The 18844-nt window shown below is 37.5% G+C and overlaps 3 protein-coding genes and 1 long non-coding RNA gene across 4 annotated transcripts in view; 1 reads left to right on the forward strand and 3 right to left on the reverse strand.

The window, feature by feature from the left end:
- Positions 1-8083: 8083 nt before the first annotated feature.
- On the reverse strand, positions 8084-10739 carry LOC119082761 (transducin beta-like protein 3). The gene is made up of 2 exons (XM_037192347.1): positions 10563-10739; positions 8084-10469 (listed from the first exon to the last, which is right to left on the reverse strand). Exons 1-2 carry the CDS (start codon positions 10589-10591, stop codon positions 8099-8101), a joined length of 2400 nt encoding a protein of 799 aa, XP_037048242.1. The 5' UTR covers positions 10592-10739; the 3' UTR covers positions 8084-8098.
- Positions 10740-14637: 3898 nt separating this feature from the next.
- On the reverse strand, positions 14638-15665 carry LOC119082772 (28S ribosomal protein S7, mitochondrial). Its single transcript, XM_037192366.1, has 3 exons — positions 15526-15665; positions 15133-15450; positions 14638-15025 (listed from the first exon to the last, which is right to left on the reverse strand). The coding sequence occupies exons 1-3, from the start codon at positions 15573-15575 to the stop codon at positions 14707-14709; spliced, it is 687 nt and encodes a 228-aa protein (XP_037048261.1). The 5' UTR covers positions 15576-15665; the 3' UTR covers positions 14638-14706.
- A 2-nt stretch (positions 15666-15667) lies between these two features.
- LOC119082776 (cytochrome c oxidase assembly protein COX20, mitochondrial) lies at positions 15668-16591 on the forward strand. Its single transcript, XM_037192372.1, has 3 exons — positions 15668-15842; positions 16174-16361; positions 16420-16591. Exons 1-3 carry the CDS (start codon positions 15804-15806, stop codon positions 16538-16540), a joined length of 348 nt encoding a protein of 115 aa, XP_037048267.1. The 5' UTR covers positions 15668-15803; the 3' UTR covers positions 16541-16591.
- A 724-nt stretch (positions 16592-17315) lies between these two features.
- LOC119082779 overlaps positions 17316-18844 on the reverse strand; it is a 322328-nt gene continuing 320799 nt past the window's right edge. The window contains exon 4 of the long non-coding RNA XR_005088711.1: positions 17316-17411. This is a non-coding gene — a long non-coding RNA (uncharacterized LOC119082779). The remainder of the gene's footprint in view (positions 17412-18844) is intronic.

Consider the following 18844-nt stretch of genomic DNA (forward strand, 5'->3'; position numbering starts at 1 on the left):
TGTGCTTACATATGGAGCGGAAACGTTAACGTTAACAAAAGCTTCCGAAAATAAATTAAGAGTGGCACAAAGAGCCATGGAACGGAGTATGTTTGGAATTACGCTCAGAGATAGAATGACAAATCGATGGATTCGACAACAAACAAAAGTCGTTGATGTCATGGAAAGAATAGCATCTTTAAAGTGGGGCTGGGCGGGATATATAGCAAGAAGGACGGACGAACGTTGGAGCAAAAAGATCATGAACTGGAGACCACCTAAAACACGGTAGACCAACAGAGAGATGGAATAATGGTATAAAGCAACGCACTTCAAGCAAAAGTGCTATTAATGACAGCTGTCAAATAGAGTACTTTTTGTATGAAATTTTATCCCCACTCTTTTTACAGTGTAAAATTTTGTATGGAGCACTGTCAAGTTTCAGTACCCTATTTAGAGTACCACTTTTGCTTGAAGTGCGTTGTATAAAGAGAATTACAAGCGCAAATTGGCAACAAGTGGCAACTAATCGTTCGGAATTGAAGAGAATTGGGGAGGCCTACGTCCAGCAGTGGACAGAAACAGGCTGAAAAAGAAGAAGAAGAAGAATCAACTTTCGCATGGGGTAGGTACTGAATTAAAATACTTGCAACGTTAATAGAAGTGGTCATCCGATATCGTGAACAGGGACGCATATACATTTGAGTAAGCGGTCCCACTCAAAATTTTGTGTCCTATGGTAGGACACGTAGGAAAAATGTTTTCTCATTCACTTTTCGGCTATATTTGAGTCAACTACACTTATCTTATTGCAAAAGCAAAACAAATGAAAGCGACTACGTTCTGTAAAACAGCCCACAAATAAAGTTTTTAAAGAAAGCCTTCTCTATGCTGATTGGTGTTTGGAAAATCAAATTCTAATACTCAGGCAGTGTTACTCTTGTCAAATAGTTAGCAAAATAGTCAAAACCGAAGATTCATTTATTTTTCACAGACCCAAAGTTCGATTAAAAACTTCAAATATTTGAGATTTGCCATGGTTTTGGAAGATATTGGTATCAGAAACGGTTACGCTAATGCTCTCTCTAGCAGCGAAGCCAAAGACCGACAAAGTATCGCAAATTTGAAACTTTACATCCAGTAACAACTTTAAAAATCCGACACAAATGGCAGAGACACGCTCTAATTTCTGTTCGAAGTTCACTGCAAAATCTAGTATTTTATAAGTTTATTTATGATGTTTTTGAAGAAAGAGTTGTGACACCGTGCTGTATATTGTAGTCTACAATTTGTAGATAATTTTATACTGTACCGATCGAGTCTAACCACACCAAGGCGATTTTTTCATTATATTTCGAACAGTAAGCTAGACACATTTCGAAAACTTGTTGATCTGAGCCCATAGCTGTATTTGAGAGGGAGCAATATTTTGTGGACCAGAAATTCTAACTCTTGTCCCAATTTACCAGATTTCGAGGAGGAGATGAGGAAGAGCTTTGCAATGAGTTGTAAAAGATATGATGTGACTTCTCCTCGCGAGGTCTATTCTTTCTACACTGAAAAAAAAGTTTCGAAAAACTCTCCTGTCTCCAGGTAATCTACATTATCTGCCGCAACTGTATTTTTTGTATGGGGCGCTACAGCTGTGACAGCTATTATATATATTTTAGATTACCTGGGGAGAAAGTTACCTGCAACAGCTGAGTTTCTCGAAACTCTTTTGTCAGTGAATAGTAAACTGTTTCATATCTACCACAGAAATGTGAATGGACAATGGAATTCACCAAAAAGTATAAATTTGCTTAACAAACTCGTCCTACGCAGAACAGTAGGACAGGTAGGACGAATTTCCAAAAAGTAGGACAAAGTAGGAAAGTAGGACACTTTGGGACCGCTGCGCTTGGCAACATACTTCGTAAATGTTGTTTTACAAACTTCATACAAGCTATGTGCTTCTCTCTATTAATTCGGAAACAATCTTGTAGTACTCACGAATTCACTATTCCGTTTTTCAGCAACGGTTTTTCGACAAGACAAGTGTGAAGTTTATGAATCTAAGCTAAAGCTTGTTGCACAAAAAGCACACTCGGGACGTTACTTTTACCACAAAATTGTTGCATCATGTAATGAATTACTTTCGCAGCAACCAATGTAATCTACTATTACTCAACAACGTGAAAAAGTGGTAAATTTCTCATTTCAACCGATCAAATGGTTGAAAAGGCTTCTCGTGTGATTAGTGTCGTCGCTGTTTTAAATTGTCGCTTTATTTGTGTCGTTGATGTCGATAATAGAAGAGATGTTGTTGAACAGAAGCAAAACAATCAATGCAATCAATACACGATTCGTCGTCTCGGTAAAGAAAAAAAAACTGTTGCCCCACAAACTGGAAATGTAACTTTTTATGTAGATTAAGGCGCGTCAGTTTAATCGCAAATATTAACAGCTGTTTGATCCGGTTGACGATAACAATATAAATTTTAATAGACTGTCTCAACGAATATAAATGATATAATTTTTTGTGCGGGATGATTTTCTATCGCACTCGATCTCAATCATATACGCAATATCAATCGATTTCGGTTTTTCTCATTCGATACACTTGCGTAGTTTCGTAGATGAGTTTAGCAATTTTCTTTATTTGTTTGCGGCAAATTTATTCCATCGCAGAAAACGTGACTTAACGTATCCATAATTAATCGATTGATTTTGTTATTTTCACTCAGTTTTTTCTGCTTTTTTTTAAATGAAAATTCTTGCAACAAAAAGGTGTTTTCAGTTGATCTGATCAATTAACGATAAAAATACCGATTAGTCATCGGAATATGTAAGTGGAAGTTTCGAAATTAATCAACGAGAGTTGTATTTTAATTATGATACCTAAGGGAAAGAAGGGCCGCGATTAACAAATAAATTTCGGTTACAGTTGACGTCAGAGAAATTTAAACACGAATTTGCTGCAGCTGTTTCTCTGCTGGTACACTCATTCTTACAAAACTACTCATCAGTGGACCAGTTGCAGTGAAAAACAGGTGAAGCAAATTCATGTCGAAATTTTGATGACGTCAACTGTAATAACAGAAATTTCAAAATAAATTCAATTTATTATCCCCGTGAGTCTTCAGCTCGAACTACAACCAGATCACACAGCCAGGCATGACTTTAACCACATCACTGCTCTAGCATGAACACTAAATTGACACGTGTCAAATTTGGGGGCTTTGAAAGCTACCGGCTTGTTTACATTGTAACTCATACAAGGTAAAGGAGCAGTGCTGTGTTTTAACCTTTGACAGGCGACAAGCATCTTGCCAATATCAAATCCCTTGCCAAGATACATTCCCTAGATTTAATACTCATTTTCCTAATATAAGCAAGCGCTATAGCCAGAGTTCATTGCTTATTGTTGTTGTCACCGTCGCTAACAGATGAAATAGTCCGTCTACAATTCAATATTTACATTAAGTCTGTGTGTGTATACAACAGCAGAAGCTATTGTATTTATTTATGTGTAACTAAGTTTCGATAAATAATGAGCTGAGCAATAATGACTTCCATTCGATAATAAAATTGAAACAAACAAAGATACAAAAACTGTTCCGCGTTTTAAGTAAGATGTTCGCCAAGATAAGATACTGAATGTACTCGCAAAAAAAGCTTTGATCATAAGCCGAAATGTACCAATAATACCATTCACACGTGTTTAAAAGTATAATAATAGAGTCTGTTAGTTCTCTCTTCTTCCAAGAACTTTTAAAATGTTTTTCTGTTATACAAGACCATATTAGTGTGGGCTCTTCCATTTATTTCTGCCAGGGGAGGTGCGGGAAAACAGTAAAAGTATCAAATATGTTGAAACACTAGATTGGTGACAACCACAAATACTATAACCTCGATATATATTTACAACAATTATTGCTTCAAGTGATATTTGTGAGAAATTTTTAGGGTGCAACTGTACCACGGGTGCCAATTTTTAAATACAGTGTCTTGCTATGATTTGTTTTATTTTTCACCAATATTTCACCCATATCTGTCGATAACTTGAAATTTCGGCTTAAAATGTACGTGCGATACGTCAAATTAGTGTTTATGAAATGATTTGGGGTTGATGTGCGTAAGAAGTTTGTCTTTCAACATACAAACGTACGTAGGTCGTAGCAAAATTCGTCGGAATTCGTCGTTTATTCGTTTCGACAGAGAATATTTTACCCAATCGACACCATGATTAACCATTTACAGACATTCCACGATAAATTTAAAGTAAAACAGTCGAAAAGTGTGTAATGTTAGGGAAAATAGTTGCTAAAAATAGTTGGAATTTTAACGAAAAAGTAGGGAAAAAGTGAGTTATCACATAACCTATTTCTAACGATCCACATTGAATATAGTGTCATTTCGGTAACCATTCAGAGTTCCCACGGCTTAGGAAGGCTCCTAAAATTAGGAATTTTAGGAAATTTTAAATGCAATTTTAGGAGTATTTTAGGAGATTTGGAAGGTAATTTTAGGAGGAATTTTTTAAAATGTGAGAAAGGTGGTATAAGTAATTTCCGGAGGAATTTTTGCTCTGTTTCTCTGTTTCTCATACACTTCGTAAAATACTAAAAATGTTTAAGAAAATTGACAAAAAGTTTTTTTTTTGTCAAAACATATTTTTCCTTATGTAGTTTAATAATTGAAACTTTTATGATTTCCTCTTTTCTGACGCCAGTCTCGACTAGCCAGCAACTGATCCTTTATCACGTTTTTCTTGTCGACTGCGCCTTTCGAATTAACAAGATTCACCATAATTTTGTTTCCATCATTTATCAGCTCTTGTGCACTAAAAAGTTTTTTTCTATTGGATCTGGAGAGATTTCTCGATATCGGAAAGTTTTTTATTGAGATTTTCTTCCGATTCTTTATTCTTAAGAAGTAGTACCTTCTCGACTTTTTGTTGTTCGAGAAAAGTAAAGTACATTGGAGCACATCTGGAAAATACGTCGATTCATTAGGAAGTCAGTGACGTTTATATTATTCAATGTGTCCTTAAACGTTCGAAGTGACACGATAGTCGCATCTTCTAACAAACTGCGATCCTCGATAATGTATTTATTTTTGCTAAATCCACGTTCAGGACCGCTATTTGCATGACTCAAAGAAAGGAGTGTTTTCGCAAGTTGAGTCAGGTTCATATAGAAGTTCAAATTCATTGCCGCATAATTTTGCTGTTTTTACCGTGTTTAGTTTTTCAGTATTATTAAAAAATTTCTTCGAGAGTGTGAGCTCATTTTAGGAATTTTAGGAGTTTTAGAAGATTTTAGGAGGATTTGGTCCATTTTATGAATTTTATGAATTTTAGGAGGAGTGGGAACTCTGCATCTTCAATTTTAACTTTAGAGACAATGGTCTTGACCATCGAAATTTTCAAATACCGCGTAAGTTTCAGATCAAAATTTATTCCAAAATTTTCTGAGGATCAAGCCATAAATTCTTAGGATCAAACTTCATCGATATTTATGAGGATTGGAGCAAGTTACTTTCACTTTCTTCATCCTCGAACTCTTAAACAACTACTTTGTCAAGTAATGGACATTTACGCAAACCAAGGTAGTTGACGGTCGATGTTCTGAAGCCAAAGGTTGAATAGGATGTACAAAGGTCGATAAAAAAATTGCTGTAAATGGGATTTATTACTTCCTCCAAAAGGTTGATATAATTGATTCTAATTTCTGATATTATAAATTATATGAAAAAGTCACACGATCTCATATGGACCGCGCTAACGTGAAGAGTTTCAATTCGCTAGTCACGCGATGGTAATGAGTTTGAAATTTTCTTATAAAGAGTCGAAGGAAATAAAAGGTTATTCAATGAGAAATTGCAAATTGGTAAATTAATGCCATTTCTGGTTAACTCCAATTTTTATTAGAGTCTTATGTACGAACTGACAATATTTGGGTTTGTAAAGTATAGTTTCCACTTAAAAAGACCACTCCGTTTAGCCTCCGTTTACATGACAGTTGTAAAATAGAACAAAGGAACTGTCACGTAAACGGAGTAAAAAATTGAAATAAATTCAATTTCCACTCCGTTTGCGTGACAGTTCCTTTGTTTTATTTTACAACTGTCATGTAAACGGAGGCTAAACGGAGTGTTCTTTTTAAGTGGAAACTATACTTAATAATTATTAAAATTATATCGAGGGCAACATCACTAAAGGGCATATTTCCAATATCTCAAAAATTACTGAACTGATTTTGATAAACTTTTTTTCCCCTGAAACGTAGTAAAAAGTTATGAATTTTAAGCCCGACATAAATTTCAGTGAAATTAGCATCTTTCGTCGTATTCAATTTTCCAACAATATCTTCCGAACCATCTGACGATTGACTTCATATCAGGCTCAAAATTTATTACTTTTGACTAGGGTTCAAGCATGTTTTTATCGTTATTTTTTTGTTCCGTGATGTAACGGTCAACTTATAACGTTTTTTTCAGAACCGAAAATTAAAAGTTACAGCTCGTAACGTTACGCCGGTAACGAACATCTATAACGTTATTTGTACCTGTAACGATATTTAAGACGTATGGTTTCAGAATACTGAACGATTTTTAGAAATATCATTATAACGTTACATGATATAGTTGAATTTTTAGCCCCGTACGAAGTAGAAAGGGGCTTATAGGATTACGATGCCGTGTGTAATTGATGGAATTCGAAGCAGACGGTGAGGGCAAAGTGTTTGCCTAAGGGCACCTAGGGCCACCTAAGTGATTTAAGGTCTTTTGGTGATATTTATGGCAAAATAAACGATGGAAATGTAAATGACACGGCAAATGATAGGTATTGTCAATACCAATCCAGAAAAAAAAAAGTTTTTTAACATCGGGTGAATGAACCGTGAATTAGGGCCTTAGAAGTGAAATGCTACTAGGGCCCTATGTGTATTTTACATAGAACTCGAGTAAATTTCATTCGTTTTTCGTAATTTTTGTTTGATTTGGAAGGTAATCGAATGCCGAATAGAATGTTGTTGAAAAAAAAATTAAATTTGGGTCCTTGGCCTAAGGCCGCTACTAGGGCCCTACGTGTATTTCACATATAACTCGAGCAAATTTCATCCGTTTTTCGTAATTTTTGTTTCATTTGGAAGGTAATCAAAGGCCGAATAGAATGTAGTTGAAAAAAAATTTTAATTTGGGTCCTCGGACTGAGGCCGATACTAGGCCCGTCAAAAAAATAAAATTTTAGGGCGATTTGAAATTTTTGTTTCATTTGAAAGGAACGTCGTACGGGGCTTCGTAATTGCGCTATGCGCAATTTCTAAGATGTACACATTTCATAATAATTTTACTTTAACTACTTTAACCGGCGCATAGGCTTACGGTCAAAGTAGGGTGACAGACGCACTAGGGTCACGTACGCAATAGATATACGGGTTTGTACGGGGCTCAGTCGCAGCAAACGCTCCGACTGTTCTGATGGCTCGTTTAACGTTAAGAATTGTGACGAAAAGACAAAATAAGTTCAACCGATAACGTTAAAACTTGGAACTTTTCTATAAAGTTATAACGTTAAGGAACCTCGCTTTTGACTACCTTTCAAGGTAATTTTTTTTAAAATCAAAATCGGTTGAAAATTTTAATAAATTTTAATTTTTTGAAAAAGTTTGTTTTTTCAGTTTTTTGACAATATTTTAAGAATTGGTCCAGTAGTTTCCGAGATATCTGAGATATGCCCTTTAGTGAGGTTGCTCTTGATATGGTAAATGGTTCCAAATTACTCAATTTGTGGTTATAGAACGTGCATTATTTATAGAAACCATATTTAAGTTAGTTATCAATGTTGGCAATATGTATTTGAACAAAAACTTTAGGAGCAGAGACCGATATGCGAAATATTTACTGACCTACTGACCAAATGAAATCCACGTAAGGGGTACAAATATGAAGTGGTCAATAGAAAAATAAGTTCACTCATTGAATGTAAGGTCCTGGCAAAAGTATTAATCGTTTTCCAAAGATTTCATCTCATTTATCTGTTGATGTAAGAGATTCACCAGATTATACAGTGACCGTCTGTGCAGTCATAATTTGATAAAAGAAAACATCGAACGGCTGGAATCATTGACTTTTAATTCATTTCAACGTCAAAATTAACATGAGGTTGCATGCAACGCAATGAATATTCTAAAAACTTCAAATCTTTCAAATACTCCGTCATACGTTTAAAGTGCCGATCTGTGTATGGAATTGTGTGTTCGACCAATTTACCTACTTCGCGTGCATTGAATTTACCACACAGCACTTGCTGCAGTAATACGTTCAGCACCAACTGTGCGGGACGCGTATTTTTGCTGTTCGTGTTCCACGTAGTGGCATGGTTCAGCAGTGATTCCTTGTGAGCATCGCTCAATTTCGCAATGGTATCCGTGAGTTCGCTGTCTTTGCGAATTTTGATGACTTCGTTGATTATTTTCAAAGAAAGCAGCGGTTTTTCTAGACGCAACGCTAGCCGTAAAGCCTTGACCATTTTCTTTTGAGCTAACAACGAAGACAATTCCTGTTCCTCCAATGCTAGTTGCTGTTGCTGCAATTTTTCCTCCAGTTTTTTCTCTTCGGTCACATCCTTCCATTTGATCAGCAGCGAGTCTGAACCACCACTGTAAAATGTTTGTTCGTCGTGTGATACAGCGATGGCCCATATGCGTCCGTCGTGCTTATCCAAACTAACGTTGCATTCCGATGTTTTGACACTCCACACTTTAAGAAGTCCATCCGACCCAGCAGAGAGTATCTGTAGTCCGTGCGTCAAAAATTCTGCCTTTAGGATGGAGCTGTCGTGTCCTTCAAACGAACGTATGCATGACATATCCGACAGTGACCACAATTTCATGAGACAATCAGCTGAAGTTGTTAACAGCACCTGATCGACCGGCGAAAATCTCACACACCAAATGCCACGTTTGTGACCACGGAACACGCCAATCAGCGATAGATCAGTTGCGTTCCACAGTTTTGTGGTCTTATCCTGAGAACCAGTCGCGATCATCTTATCGTTCGGTGAAATAGTCACACAATTGACATCCTTTTCGTGTGCTATCTGTGTGGCTGTGCAGTTGATTGGTAAAATTTTGCTTTTGTCGATTTGTTTCGGAAGCGACCACACCTTCAAGCAAGTGTCTTGGCTCACAGATGCGCATAAAGTGTGCGAGGTCTTACCGAATGCAATGGATCCAACAGACGATGTATGTTTCGTACCGTTGCCGATAAGCGATACGGTGAAGCTTCCCGGATCTATTTCCCAAAGTTTGATCGTTTTATCTTTGGAGGCAGATAGCAGGAAGTTCTTGTGAGCAGCAAGAGACAGTACAATGTCCGTATGACCATTTATCACTTGGCAATTCATATTGGTCGTATCGTAAACTTTAATCGCGTTGCTATTGGTGGCAACAGCCAGGTATCGTCCTTTCTTGCCCAAATGTACGATGTCCAGTATCTCGTCGGTGAATCCGATTAGTTGTTTGGAACAGAAGAACGTGCTCATGTTGTGGATCATAATGTTGTGGTCGACACTAACCAATGCCAATTGCGACGTTTTCTCGTTCAGTAAAATGTGTGTACAGGCAAGACCCCCTTCCTCGGAAGCTTTCGAAATTAAACTGTTTTGCTGTTCGAATATCGTTTTGCCGCCAGTCATGTCCCAGATTTTCACACATCCACTTTCCCCCGCCGACGCAGCATAAATTCTTGATTCGTCCAATTGTATATTGTCGGGTAGACTGCAATCGGAATTGATGATGACAGCACCTTCAACGCCTTCATATGTTGGCACTGTTCGAACCGATTTTAGTTCATTCAAATTCCAGAGCATCATCACCTTGTCTCTGCCCGTTGAAACCATGTGCGCACCGTCAGCCGCGAACGACAGCGACGTTATTTTGGAAAAGTGTCCCGTCAACGAAAACAGCGGTTCTTTCGTGTCGTAGTTCCACCCTTGAATTTTGTTATCATCAGCGGCAGCAACAATCAATCGTCGATTTGTGTCGGGGTGAAATTGTAGCACACTGATCACTCCTTGGCAGCCGCGCAATGTTCCCAGACAGGCTTTCATGTTAAAATCCCACAGGCGAATGTTGGAATCGGTGCCACCACTAGCGATGATTTTGCTTTCATAGTCGAAGGAAAGTCGCGGCACCGGACCTTGATGGATCGCCTTCCACATTTTCAACATTTTCCCGTCCGTACGATTCCATAATTTCATCAGACCGCTTTTGTGCGATGAAACAACCAGCTCATCGTTGCAGCTAAGCGCAAATGTGTACATGTAGTCGTCGTCCACATCCTCGGTTGTCGAAATTCCGATCGACCGTTGAGGTTTGTTGTCTTCAGTGGAAATAATGCTAATTTTGCCAGAATTTTGGCAAAGTATTTCTAGACCATCTGACGTCCATGCTATCGTTCCTCCGGTGTAAAATGCACCATACTCCGCTTCCGTAATAAAACTGAAAAATGGCAATCAAAATTCAAGTCAGTTGATTTGTTGACTGAAAGTAAGGTTATAGTGATGAGCGGTATGGCTGGATAATGGCACTTACGCTTCTTTAAGTTTAGTTCGACTGGCCATTTGTTAACTTATGGACAAAATACTGGCATAATATGATCAATTCAAAATGAAATTAAACGATTAAATCTGTAAAATTCGTTCAATCAAACTGAGCTCAGATCCGCACTTGTTTTTGTTGGAGATGTCAATAATGTCAAAACCACGTTGTGATGATTGTAATGACAATGCGAGTTTTTTCAGAAGGTTTACACTTTGACATTTATTCGCAGGTAGTACACCATAGTCGGTATGTTTATTGACTTCTTATAGACCTATGAAAGTATAAACCAGGTATAGTCTGTATAAGTATAGTCCTCTCATGAGAGGTGAGTTTGTTTATATGAAATCACTATGTCCTCCGCTACATACAAAGTTTGACATTCGACCATACCTTGTGTTGACTTTTATTGTTATAGACAACCACGGATCTCTACTTTCAGGTGAACTAGTTTCGATATGTTGCACACATATTCAATTCGATTGCGTCAAGTCGCAGCTAGTGGTGAGGTGAATTCGAGCAATGAATGTACAAACAATCGAAATAGCGATTTCATATAAACAAACTCACCTCTCAATGATTTTCATTGAAAGGTGAGTTTGTTTATATGAAATCACTATTTCCTCTGCTCCATACAAATTTTGACATTAGACCATACACCTTGTGTTTACATTCATTGAATTCGATTACATATAAACTTAACAGGTGCAATAACATTAGTCACCAGAGAATATGATGAAAGTTAGTATCCATAATTTCTATGATCCGCTGTGGGTTTGCATTACCTTCAGTATTTATATATTCTTTGCACCAAAGAACACTAAAGTGATTCTTCATTCGTTCTTAAGAAAGTATGCAAAGTCTATGATCCTCGCCATGAGCACTCTTAGGTATAAGCACTTCGTGGAACTGTCAACTTCTTGGACTCTTGGATTATTTACAAGAAAATCCAATGAAAGTAGATAAGTAGGTATGGCCAGTCTATACAAGTCGGAGCACATACGAATTTGCATGGCACCACCTCAAACAAACTCATTTCTAGTGGCTAGAACAAATTTGAACGTTTGGCCATACCTATCTATTTACTTCCATTGAGAAAATCCAGCTTGACGAAAATTGTGTATTTTTGTCAAGTTAAATTTCTCTTATATTCTGCATGATGCAGTGATTATTAGCAAGATCAAGGATCAATTATGTCTAGAGCATAGGTCTCTTCAATCTGCTTTACTTTAATTTACTTTAAAAATGAATTTTTACAAGTTGAAAACAAGCGATGTGATTCAAAGTTCTGAAAGAACAGGTTAAGGCAAGAGTTGATCAAATTGCATCAATGGTTGCGAAGTTTATATGAAAAGTGCAACTTAACAAAAACAAAATTCTGAATTTTCAAAAAAAAAAAATTCAAGTTGATTTCTCACACTATCTCTGTAGTGAGTTCGTCTATAAAATTTGGTGTCAACCGCCTCAGTGGTTTTTTTAACCTGTTCTTTCAGAACCTTGATGTGATTCGCAGAGCCATTACCTATGTGGTTGACGTTTTACCAACTAAAATAAGCTTGACATGGACCTATGCACTCTTATTATGACAGCTCCTTGAGCGACTTGGCAAAACAAAAGAAAATTAAGAGAAATGTACTCATTTTTACAAATCTCTTAACCCAGGATGCATCAATGAACGTCAACACAAGGTATGGTCGAATGTCAAACTTTGTATGGAGCGGAGGACATAGCGATTTCATATTTATGAAACTCACCTCTCACGAGTGGTGAGTTTGTTTATATGAAATCGCTATGTCCTCCGGTTTGTATGAATAGACCATACCTGGTTTATACTTTCATTGGGATGCATAGGTTTATTACAAATAACCTAAACGTCAAACGAATACTTTGTAAATTTTTCGATTTAATTTTTGTTAAACTCAAAGGTTACATCGTCTTCTGTGGATGAAATTTGACATTTCGAAATCACCTGGGAACAACCCTATTGTTTAGCTACTCTCACCGCACTCATCTTAATAGTCTGTAAGAGTATGCTTTGTTAACGTAGAGAAGTTTGAAAAATATTTCTTCAGTTCTTTTCACTCTCTCCGCTCACAAAGCATAACTCTATAGTATAAGGTTTAGATCAATGAAAGTATAAAAACAAGTATGATCTAATGTCGGCACGGAGGACACCAGATTTTTGTATTATTTTTACGTACATTGTAGTCAGATTGGATTGTGCTTTCATCGCTTTCATTCAAAGTCCTGAAAGAGCCTTGCTTTCATTGACACCTCGGTAAAAAAAAACGAGCCATCAGAACAGTCGGAGCGTTTGCTGCGACTGAGCCCCGTACAAACCCGTATATCTATTGCGTACGTGACCCTAGTGCGTCTGTCACCCTACTTTGACCGTAAGCCTATTGCGCCGGTTAATGCAGTTAAAGTAAAATTATTATGTAATATGTACATCTTAGAAATTGCGCATAGCGCAATTACGAAGCCCCGTACGACGTTCCTTTCAAATGAAACAAAAATTTCAAATAGCCCTAAGATTTTAATTTATTGAGTATAAATACACATAGGGCCCTAGTAGCGGCCTTAGTCCAAGGACCCAAATTTAATTTTTTTTTTCAACAACATTCTATTCGGCCTTTGATTACCTTCCAAATGAAACAAAAAATACGGAAAACGGATGAAATTTACTCGAGTTGTATGTAAAATACGCATAGGGCCCTAGTAGCGGCCTTAGTCCGAGGACCCAAATTTAATTTTTTTTTCAACAACATTCTATTCGGCCTTTGATTACCTTCCAAATGACACAAAAATTACGAAAAACGAATGAAATTTACTCGAGTTCTATGTAAAATACACATAGGGCCCTAATAGCATTTCACTTCTAAGGCCCTAACTCACGGTCCACTCACCCGATTTTAAAAAACTTTTTTTTTCCTGGATTGGTATTGACAAAACCTATGATTTGCCATTTCATTTACATTTCCATCGTTTGTTTTGCCATAAATATCACGAAAAGACCTTAAATCACTTAGGTGGCCCTAACTCACGAAGGGCCGACCCGAATATGTCCATCTTCGAACTTAGCCTCACTATTTCGACTATCTTTCAGGGGAAAAAAAAATTTGAAATCGGATTTGATTTACTCAAGATATTGACGTGACAGACGGACAGACAAAATTTTTATTGCGGATTCGTCATCTATGAACATAGGCAAACACTTTGCCCTTACCGTCTGCTTCGAATTCCATCAATTACACACGGCATCGTAATCCTATAAGCCCCTTTGTACTTCGTACGGGGCTAAAAAAAATGTTTTCGACATCTCATTGCAAACCCATCCCATCAAACCTGACATAACAACCAAAACAAAGATTCTAACCTTTCCAATCAAATATTTTTCATTTATTTAATTTAAATCAAAATGTTTTTGCGATCGACATTAATAAACCTTCCTCGTATAACTCACAGAAATGTTGTCAGAACCTGCACACAACAAGTCACCTCTCAGCCAACCCAACCAACATCGGAATGGAGAACCATTTACAAAATGCCTGCAGCATCATCTCTAGCAAAACTCAGTAAATTGAAAGTGTATCAAGCTGGGATTACACTCATTGGGGTCCCTGTGGCTTTAGGACTCCAAAGTATGCAAATGATCGATGCAACATCAGCAGAATTATTCACGATTTTAGGTATACCGTCAATGACGATCCATCCGGGAAATGTTTATTGAAATTTTTGGTTCTATTCAGGTGTTACGGGAACGATCAGTTTAACTCTGTACAGTCTCTTGGCTACGAACATAGTTGGTTTCGTTTACGTGAATCCTGCATTGAGGAAAGTTAGATTTGCGTACATAGACTTCTGGGGTCGACGGAAAAATCTGGACGTATCCCCGAATGAGCTTGTGTCCTCCGCACAAAAACAAGTACTTAATACGTACACCGTTGTAATGACGACTACACCTACAGGTTCATTGAAGCTGATGAAACGTGGAACAGTCCTGGATGACGAAATGTTTTTTAGATTATTCGGCGACATAAGTGAACCGAAGTAATTGCCGCGGCGTTGCAGTAAAGTCAAATTTTATTCGAAACGAAAACGTTTTCATTTTACACCCATGTTACAACGACGCACCCATCTAATTCCAGCGATAATGAGCATAGGCTCTGTTCGCCTCACACTGTTTATGTACCTCATGTTTCTTCTTCACCACTCGTCCGGTATTAGCTGCAGCGTCCAGCAATTCCCATGCTATTTTCTCGGGAAAATGTACGGTACGCTCCTTTTCTCTGCCGGCTTGCACCAACCATCGCATTGCAATGAAGTAGGACCGTTTTTCAGTCAATGGCACGGGCACCTGATATTTTGATCCGCCCCGTTTGACCGGCGTCAAAGTCAGAATTGGGCGGCAATTTTCGACTGCTTTGTGAAGTATTGCCACCGGATTCAGTTCGATGCTGTGAAGAGATCGAATAATGGTCAAGACTACTGTCGTTGGTAAGTCGGCTTAAATGACCGGTATTTCGTAATCTACGTTTGATGCGTCGAACAATGATTGACCTACCTATCGCGTTCATTTGGTTCGGCTAAATTGTACCGCTCCAACTGAATTCGCTTGATATTTTCCAACGACTTTTCAACTAGATTCCGTGCCAGAGCCTTGCCTCCACCTTTCATTACGTAATTTGTAAACTTAGCCAGAATGTCATCGTGAAAAACGGACGACGTTTCATCGTTCTTGGCAGCTTTCAGTGGGACATGCGCCAGTCTCTCCGCCTCACCCGATTCGAAAATTTCTTTCTGTTTTGCTGGCTTAAATATTGGTTGTACGAAGTGAGGGCCGTAAGATGCCATGGATTTGGTTAATGCCGGGTGCAATATTCTGATACGAAAATTAGCGAAATTTGTGGTATTAGTTGTTGCATCCATTAATTTGTTACAGGCTTGGATAACATACCGGTTGCATGATAACGGTGCCGAATATCGGAAAATCTTTGAACAAAACATCTTGTTGTGCAAAAGGGAAATTTTATCGGATCGGTCTTCACCTCGCCATGCGTTGTCAAAATCAGCTGTGTGCTGGAATTAAACGTTTTACTTTGGTAAATGTCATAATAATGTCATCCAAGCTAGAACCAAGACATTCTCATCAATCGAAATTGTAAAAATAAAGTTTGTTGTGAAATTGTGAGGATTTAAATTGACGTGTAGCAGTAAACAGTAGGCCAAACTGACATGGAACCTGAGACACCCATTGAAGAAGCTCCACAACAAGTAATTGCTTGACATCATATTTATTTCTTATAACATTCCGGGGTTGTCGAGTGCATGTAATGAGCGCGATTTTTTTTTACATTTTTACGTTTGGCGCAATATTTTCAAAAAATGCTTTGCTATAGAACGTTTGGTTACCAATGAAAGTAGATAAGTAGGTATGGAAATTTGCACTAGAAATGAGTTCGTTTGAGGTGGCGCCATGCAAATCCGTATGTGCTCCGGCTAGAACAAATTTGAACGTTTGGCCATACCTATCTATTTACTTTCATTGTTGGTTACTGCTTCTACTTTAACGGACAATTTAAAAATGAAATTGAAATTTCTTCAGAGTATTCACATATTCGGACGAGACATCACACAAATACCATGCTTCCGCAACAGTTTCCTCTACGGAATCAGTGGTGGAGTTGCCACCGCATTCGGTACGTTTATGTACACATCTAGACCGAGATTGGGAATGCACGTTGGAATGGGTGCCTTTACATTAACGACAATCTTTTATTGGTTCAATTGCAGGTCAGTTGCAACTATTTTTTTCTGAAGATCATTGACTGAGTGTTGCCATTTTTGACAGGTACAAATTCTCTCAAGATAAATTCAAGTTCGCTAAACTACAGACGGCAATGCGACAGAAGACTTTGTATGAAGGTACTGCGATCGAAGAGGCCGTGGAAAAGTCTGCTAAAAGTGTTTAATTTATAGTTTCACAGTGTGAATGGTTGTTCTAGAGGAATTAGATTATTTAAAAAAAAATGCGTTCTTTTTCTGTGGGTGGAAGTTTTCTGCGATCGTTCCCTGAAAATTTCTTTTCGCTGTTGAATCGCTTTTTCACTTGACTCAAGTAAGCGAGTTCTAAACCTACCTTTTTCGCCATGTTCCAAATATACTTGTTGTAGTGTTTAAAGTATAGTTTCCACTTAAAAAGAGCACTCCGTTTAGCCTCCGTCTACATGACAGTTGTAAAATAGAACAAAAGAACTGTCACGCAAACGGAGTGGAAATTGAATTTATTTCAATTTTTTACTCCGTTTACGTGACAGTTCCTTTGTTCCATTTTACAACTGTCATGTAGACGGAGGCTAAACGGAGTGCTCTTTTTAAGTGGAAACTATACTTAAAGAGAATGTGATAAATAGTGTACCCCCATCAAACTAAGTTAAATTAACCAAAGTTCTGAAAGAACCTTGAAATTAACTGGTTTATTCCTATTGAACTAGGCTTTTATATAGAGTGTTATGATGAAAGAGAAGAAGATATTTTGACAAGTACCCCAAGGCAAGTTAAAATAAACTGGTCTTCTGCCCTCTCGCTCTCAACGTACCACGTTGAAAGAGAAGCAAATACCTTGACAAGTACCCCAAGGCAAGTTATAATAACTAGTCTTCCGTTTACTCGCTCTGATCATAAAGGTGCTTTCAGTCTAAAAAAAAATCATCCGGTCAGAAGAAAAGTTTTTCCGTTTATACAACAAATGTTCATCCGTTTACGTAAACTCCGCCTACATTCTATTGTTTGAACACATCTGTCAAGTACACGGATGAACTAAACAGACGACTCTGAATTGGGCTTAACAGTCTATACAAACATTGACAAATGACCCATCGAGACTAGTTGAATAATTTTCCTTTTTCTCTCTTTTTCCGCTCTATGGGCAACTTTGTATACAGTGTTAAAATAGAGTGGAAATTTTGACATATCACTCACCGTGATCTGTTATAAAGTGTTAAAGGAGCGTAAAAACAGGAGAAAAAACCAATTAGTTTAACTGATCTAGATGGGTAATATGTCAAAATTTTACTGGGTTTTTCCACTGTTTTTATGCTCTTTTAACACTTCAAGATACGGTTACTTTCAAACGTAGCCTCACTTTAATTTCATGAAATGCTTCGTTCATTCATTGCTTGTATTAGAGTGTTTCGCCCAAGGCTGGTAACTTTGGGGAGGTCACACAGATGCAGATACGTGGGTGAGATACCACAGTTGATGATAAAATGGTGGATTTCATACTCTGATGATTCTCGTCGCCATGATGATGTGGAGAATTTTTTTTTAAATATGTAGAATCATCAGAAGTGGTGTGTTCCCGCTAATCTAATAAAATGACCTCCCCAAACTTTACAGCCTTATAATCAGCTCAGAATTGTCTTAATCTGTTCTTTCAATCCTAGAAAGTTCCTATTCCCAAATGAGATCTGGAAATACTTTCAAGAAAAGTTTACAAATAAATGGGCCCAAAAATTTGAAAAATTCTGAAAAATCGGACATCAGCGAATCACACGAGAAAGCTCGACCAACAAACTTTCTCAACTTTTTTCTTTCTCACATAATAGACCTTATATGGGACAAGTGGGTTGGCCTGTAGTACTCTCACAGTATTCTCTGCGGCTTATTTTCATGTGAACCAACTTCACATTTGTCATTATAGAACAAATGTCACCATATGAAGTTGGTTCACATGAAAATAAGCGTAGTGATAGCAGCAATTTTATGACAGAATGTATTAAAATATTTGAAACTCTATTACATTTCTTCTTAGTTTCTAAACATCATTCTCCTATAGAAGGATAAAGTGTTGTTCCAAGTGAGAAAACATGTATAATCTTGTCTTGGTGATCTTTTGGCAAGGTACGGCTATGCAACCGGAAGATGAATGATTTGAAAACTTTAAAGTAGCTTTTTGTTAACCTCAGACGACGAGTATTTTTTTTAAATGTGGCTCCACTCTTAATTATAGCGACCATTTGTTCTACATATGTACCTTTATAAGAAACATGCCAACTGACTGAATCAATTGACTCTTTGGACTGAGTACTTTCCATTTATTAACAGGTCTGTTCCAAGGCCATACGAATTGTCAAATTACTGTCAGATTTCATCCATAGAGACATAACCTCATCAATATATGAAAGCCGATTTCTTTGGATGAAATCGTGTTCGTTTGGCCAGTGAAAATTCATGTTTACAGCAATGAAAGTAGATAAGTAGGTATGGCCAGTAGG

The sequence above is a fragment of the Bradysia coprophila genome, unplaced genomic scaffold, assembly GCF_014529535.1.
Source record: "Bradysia coprophila strain Holo2 unplaced genomic scaffold, BU_Bcop_v1 contig_476, whole genome shotgun sequence".
Lineage (NCBI taxonomy): Eukaryota > Metazoa > Arthropoda > Insecta > Diptera > Sciaridae > Bradysia > Bradysia coprophila.